This window comes from Poecilia formosa, unplaced genomic scaffold, assembly GCF_000485575.1.
Source record: "Poecilia formosa unplaced genomic scaffold, Poecilia_formosa-5.1.2 Scaffold730, whole genome shotgun sequence".
Taxonomy (NCBI): domain Eukaryota; kingdom Metazoa; phylum Chordata; class Actinopteri; order Cyprinodontiformes; family Poeciliidae; genus Poecilia; species Poecilia formosa.
The window spans coordinates 35,449-41,994 of record NW_006800669.1 but is presented as its reverse complement, the minus strand read 5'-3'; the positions used below and the strand labels follow the sequence as shown (position 1 = coordinate 41,994).

The 6,546-nt window shown below is 48.5% G+C and overlaps 1 protein-coding gene across 1 annotated transcript in view; it reads right to left on the bottom strand.

The window, feature by feature from the left end:
• nfkb1 (nuclear factor of kappa light polypeptide gene enhancer in B-cells 1) overlaps positions 1-6,546 on the bottom strand; it is a 23,761-nt gene that overhangs the window by 2,184 nt on the left and 15,031 nt on the right. Inside the window, 11 exon segments of the mRNA XM_007542799.2 lie at positions 1,543-1,706; positions 1,792-1,858; positions 1,926-2,059; positions 2,616-2,718; positions 2,795-2,964; positions 3,258-3,459; positions 3,911-4,025; positions 4,105-4,234; positions 5,134-5,268; positions 5,915-6,016; positions 6,088-6,249. Coding sequence (XP_007542861.2) covers positions 1,543-1,706; positions 1,792-1,858; positions 1,926-2,059; positions 2,616-2,718; positions 2,795-2,964; positions 3,258-3,459; positions 3,911-4,025; positions 4,105-4,234; positions 5,134-5,268; positions 5,915-6,016; positions 6,088-6,249 — 1,484 coding nt within the window.

Here is a 6,546-nt window from a genome sequence, read left to right as displayed (position 1 = left end):
ATTTTATTTCACTGTCATTTGTGAATGTTAGAGCCTCATTTTCAACAGTGGAGCTATAAAGGTGGAAAAAGGTTTTCATTAAGTCTCATCAACATCAATATTTCCACTAAATGAGGCAAAAAAATAAAGAATAATTTGATAGATGAAAAGCCTCTCAGACTCTGAGCTCAAAGCAAGATGCCAGAGAGCACCAAAGTATTTTTATTTAATATTACACAATTAATTTAATTTCACACAATTATCGCGGTAGAAGACATTTGTTTGTTAAATACATAATTAAACGTATAACCTGAACAGGTGATCAACTCAAAACCACTCGCACCTTTTTACTCTCCGTGTCATTTAAGCACACCGGTTGCCATGGCAACCTCCTGCGCTCCACAAGCCGACCACAGATTACGTTAAAAACATTCAGTCCGTTACGATATCGGGTTTGCAGGCTTGATATTTATTTTGTGATCATTAATAATCCTCTCATGAACACAGCGGTGGTTGATTAGTTCAGTTTAAACTCCTGCTCTGCTCGTTATTTTGGTAATGGAACCGAAACGCTCAGAAATGCGCAACACCTTGTTGAAACCATAATATTATTATTAATTATTATTATTAATTATTGTTGTTGGGTCATTAATTGGAGCACGTTTTGTTGATTTTTTATGTTGTTATTTAATAAAGTTATGAACGTTTTGATAAGCCAATCAGAGGAGGACCTGCTGGTCTCAGCAGCGTTCAGTTTGTCACCTAATGCTGAGATCGACTCGTCGCCCCGCTGCTCTAGCAAACCACGAACAGTTCAGAAACGATATGAAATGGAATAAAAAGCTATTTATGAACTGATTAAGTCGTGTTTTAGATTGTTCTTGAAAAACTAATCAGTCACGGCTGCACAGTGAACCCGTTGGTTTTCTACAGCAGACAGCCGCTCCCCTCTCTCAGGTACTGCGAACCCCGCTGAATCTTTTAGGGGCAGCAGTACCCTGCCGTACCCCCCTACTTTCACCCCTGCATACATATAAATGTAACATTTATTTATACACATTTATTATACACTGGGGGAAACCCTGTAAAAGTGAAACTATGACTCCCCAACAGGTTAAATAACTCAGATTACATCATCAATGTGTAACTTTACGAATGGCGCCCCCTAGGGCAACAGTTCAGAGGCCGTTGTCAATGGGACAGAGATGAGAGCTGCACCAGGAGGAGTCAAACATGCAACCGTAGCAACAGCCATGATGCTCCTTGGTCAGATGGGCAAGGCGCTACTGGGGTTGGTTATTAGCCCGCTGTTAGCTAGTTATTAGCCGGTTTTTAGCCCGCTGTTAGCCTGCTGTTAGCCAGTTGTTAGCTGGTTGTTAGTCAGTTGTTAGCCAGTGGTTAGCCAGTTGTTAGCCAGTGGTTAGCCGGTTGTTAGCCAGTGGTTAGCCCACTGTTAGCCAGTTGTCAGCTCAATGTTAGCTGGTTGTTAGCCAGCTGTTAGCCAGCTGTTAGCAGGACCTTAGCCCGGTGTTAGCCGGTTGTTAGCCCGCTATTAGCCGGTACCTCGTAGCTCTCTAGCAGGGTTCTGGCCGGGTTTGGACTCAGCCGGAATGCCGTGTTCAGGATGCCGAGGCCCAGATGGTGAGCCAGGTTCTCCCAGCATCCTTCAGCCTCCAGAGCGCCGCACACGGCCCGCTTCACCTGCACGTCCAGAACTGACAGGTCGCCTACACACACACACACACACACACACACACACATGGTGAGGGCGGAGGCCATGATGAAGAGGAAGAGGAGGAAGAGGAGGCTCACCCTGTGGCGGGATGAAGGCTTGCTGGCTCCTGGGCTCGTACTCCTGACCATTTAGAAGATCCAGAACCTGGAAACACAGACTGTCAGGGTTCTGACCCAGTTCTGACCCAACACTCACACACTCCCAGACCTACCTCAGGGGAGGCGGCCATGTTGACTGGAGTGGTTCCTGAGATGTAGCCTTCATCATCCTCTTCCTCCTCATCGTCCTCCTCTTCCTCGTCCCTGATGAAGAGCGGCTCAAAGTTCTCCCTGTGCGGGTCAGCACCTGGACACGGGAAGGGACGCCAAGGTCACATGAAGGTCATGTGAAGGTCATGATCGTCCTTCACAGCTTGTGACAGAACAGGCTGATAAAACGACTTGTTAACAAACTGATACTTTCCAGAATCTTTCCACATGTTTGTAATCTGGTCTAATACAAATAAAAATCTATTTTATTTGACTGATAAACTAATATTTAGGAACACAACTGTTACTCTAAAGTTTTAGTGTATCTACAGAGCCACATAAATAGCTTTGGTGGGCCGGCTTTGGCCCCAGGGCCTCGAGTTTGACACCTGTGACAGAGAGAAGATCTGCTGGGTTCCACCAGAATCAGAACCAGAACCACTGGAGATAAAAACTTCCAGCTGGTTGTTGTTTTTCCTCAATGCATTCCAGATGCACTCCAAACTTTTCAGATTTTAATTCCTAAAAACCGTTGAAAACCAGGAATTATTGTCCTTCTGCTTCATATTTTATTCTTAAGCTGGTTAGGAAGAAGCAGCAGGTTGCTCAGTCGGTCATAATGTTCTGCTCCGTCTCCAGGTGTTCAGCCTTACCTGCAGCCATCAGCAGAGCCGTCAGCTTGATGGAGCCCCGCCCCGCGGCCACATGCAGGGGGGTGGAGCCGTTGAAGGTGCAGCTGTCCACCTTGGCGTTTCCCTGGCAACAGAAGGAGAGAGTCTGGGTCTGAGCAGCCAATCAGAGACAGCCTGTGCCACGATTGGCCGGTTCCTACCTCCAGCAGCAAGCAGCCGGCCAGCGACACGTTGTCAGTCTCCGTGGCGAGGTGCAGCGCGGTGCGTCCGCCGCTGCGCTCCTGAGCCTCGACGTCGGCCCCGCCCACCAGCAGCTCCCTCAGCGCCGCCAGGCGATTGGCCAGAACCGCCAGGTGGATGGCACACAGACCTGAGGGCGAGCAGGGGAGCATGAGCTGCTGTGAGAGAGTGTGTGCGTCTGTTTGTAAAACTTTGTGGGGAACACATACTACGCTGTTGGGAACCACTGCTCCTTGTGGGTCTGCAGAAACACTGTTTTTGGCTCAGGGGTCAGATTTAGGGCTCAGGTATGAATTGAGTTTTGGTTGGTTAGGGTTAGGAAAAGGGTAAAGGTCAGGTTTAGACTGTAGAAATGAATGGAAGTCAATGGAAAGTCCCCACAAAGATAGCAAAACAAACGTGTGTGTGAGTGTGTGTGCCAACCTGCTGTGTTGCTGAACTGCAGCAGCTCTCTCATCTCTCTGCGTCGCAGTAAAAGCTCCACCATCCCGTCTCCTTCCTGCTGCGCCGCCAGGTGAAGAACCGTGTTGCCGTGGCGATCTGTCAGAGTCGGGTCGGCGCCGGCCAGCAGCAGCACTTCAGCCGCCTGCTTCTGCTGAGTGATGACCGCCAGGTGCAGAGGAGTCTGGGAAGTGTAGGAGAGGTCAGAGGTTAGCATTAGCAGACTTAGCATTAGCTTCCACTAAATGCCACGATGGTATAGCGCAGGGTTCTCAAACTCAATTGGTCCGCGGGCCGTGAGTATGAGACCTCTGCTATAGCGCTCAAGCGTTAGCAGAACTATTGTTTACAATTATTTTTTTATGGCTAGCACAGCTAGCTTCTTTGTTAGCGGTGTCTCCTCTCTGGTCTTCAGAAACCGTCTTGTATTTTGATTCAGGCTTAAACCTGGATTATCTGATGGATTTGGACCCTAATCTGATCCTAACTCAGCTTGGTAGATGACGCGTTGCTTTGGTTTTGTTTCTGAATAAATCTTATCGTTTATTAACAGCAGAAAGCCTCCAGCAGGACGGATCCTCCTGGTTTTTCTTTGTCCTTGAAACCATGTTCCCAATCCCTGCAAAACCTGGTACCTGGTACAGGTGGTTCCTCATGTTGAGCACCTCTTCTCCCGTCAGAGCGGACACCACCTGCGTCAGACTCGTCAGCGCCTCCTGCTGGCTGTGGAGCACCGCCAGATGCAGCCCACTGCAGCAGAGCAGAACGGGAGTGAGCCCAGCATCCTCAGTCAGCCTGTGTGTGTGCGCGCACGCGTGTGTGTACTGACGTGTCTCCGTCTTCGTCCTGTGCCGCCATCAGAGGGCGCTGTGGAGCCAGCAGGTACGCCGAGTCGCCGGTGACAGAGTATCGGAAGAGAGCGTCAAGCTGCCTGCGGGTTGCCTCCATCAGCGCCTCGTCTGCAGAGACATCAGAACCAGAGCGATGACATCACTGATCACCTGACCAGCTGCGTTTCCGTTAGCCGTCAAGTTACACAAACTGAAATTACCAAAAGGAAAAGTTTTTGCACTGGGTTGAAGTGTTTTCTTCAGCAATATCGTATTTCATAAAGCTGTAATTAAAACCCTTTTTTTCACGTCACATGATCAGCAGCAGGCTGCACAGTGGCGTAGTGGGTAGCACTGTTGCAGCAGCAAGAAGGTTCTGGGTTCAATTCCCGGCCCGGGTCTTTCTGCATGTTCTCCCTGTGCATGGTGGGTTCTCTCCGGTTTTCCGGGTTCCTCCACAGCCCAAAAACATGACTGTCAGGTTGATTGGTCTCTCTAAATTCTCCTTAGTGTGTGTGTGTGTGTGTGTGTGTGTGTGGTTGTTTGTCCTGTGTGTCTCTGTGTTGTCCTGCGATGGACGGGCGACCTGTCCAAGTGACCCCGCCTCTCGCCTGTTGACCGCTGGAGAGCAGGATCCTTGTCCCTAGTGATCCCACTAGGGACAAGTGTGGAAGAAAACGGATGGATGGATGATCAGCAGCCGGATGTTACTACTGATGGAAATGCCAAAGAAGACAACAGGAAGTGGTGTTCTTCGTGGTTGTTTTGTTTCTTTCAGACATTGTGCAGCCGGCTCCATCAGAGCTCTCACAGCTTCACTGTTCATAAAAAGTTCAGTCATTCCAACCTGTTGAATACATAAAGCTTCTGTAAAATAGCCGACTACAATTCCCCCAAAACGGCTCATGCCAAGTAGGCGGGGCTTGTCGCTCCAATGGTTGAATAAGACGCCAACACCTTCTCTGATTGGCTGATATATTTCCACAAATTTGTAATGGAACCGCAGCTAATGCCTTAAACTAACAAACCTGGATCCACACTGGGGGCATCTGATTGGGCGGAACCTCCTGACTGGGCGGAGCCTCGTAGCACAGCGCCCGACGCCGGGTCGTTGTCTGGGTCACTGTCGTCGCCGCTGTCGTCTGCAGCTTCACTCTGCAAAGCTTTAACAGAACCAGGTTTGTGTCAGAACATCTATTTCGGTTCTGCTGATCCAAGTTTCCTTGCTTATCGCACAAACCAATGAGGTAAAAACAGAGGAAATTCACCTCTGACTGAGGTTTTCCCTTTTTCTTAATGCGTTACTTTATTGTATGAAACTAAATACGATTAAGTTTAAACAATAACCGATTAAAATCAATGGCTAACATTGGTTTGGATGCAACTTGTTTTGAATAATATTGAATGGAGTCAGATCTCATTAGCATTAGCTTCTGCTAAATACCACGTTGGTTTAGCACATTAGCATTAGCTTCTGCTAAATAATTTGCATACACAGACAGACGAGACAAAAATTGAGTAAATTCACTGTTTTATCAACATTTCTGTTTTTGGTGTTTGTCATTTATTGTATGAAACTAAATGTGTGAAACAAAAAATTAAAATCCTGAAGCTAGATTTATAGTTTTTTTGCTTTGTTGTTCGTTCACTGTCAAACTTTAACATAATGTTCATTTTAATAGTTTATCATAAAAACATGGAGCCGTCGCAGTTTTTATTTAAAGTTTAGACTCCAGTTGCTCATGAGGTCACATACACAGAATGACGACAACCAGCTTATTTCAGGGAGAAGTTGGTTAGATTTCCCACCATGCTTTGTGCCGCCGCCTCCTCCAAGACCAGCTGAGTACGCTGAGGAGAATCCTCCTGCTGCTCCTCCGTAGCTGTAGGAGGAGAAACCCTGGTAGTATCCTGCAGAAGAATCAAGCAGATAATCAGACTGCAGAAATTATTCTAGCAGGTTTTCATCTTCCTGACTTCACCTCCTCCTGCTGAGCCTGGACCTCCTACTCCTGAAGCCGGACCTCCTCCACCTCGGTACAGCCCCCCACCTCCTCCTCCTCCACTTCCTCCTCCTCCATGGCCGCTGAAGTCCTGGAAGTTTGGCAATGTCTTCTGCCTCTTCCTCTGAACCTCTTCTTTATCTGGAGACAAACAATAATGAAACATGGCCGCCGACTCAGAGTAAAAACTACCAACAACTTTAACCTGAGGGGGAAGCCAGAACTTAGCTACACTGTGGGCGGGCCCAAAGGGCGTAGCTACGCTGTGGGCGGGGCCAGAGGACGTAGCTACGCTGTGGGCGGGCCCAAATGGTGTAGCTACGCTGTGGGCGGGGCCAGAGGACGTAGCTACGCTGTGGGCGGGCCCAAATGGTGTAGCTACGCTGTGGGCGGGGCCAGAGGACGTAGCTACGCTGTGGGCGGGCCCAAATGGTGTAG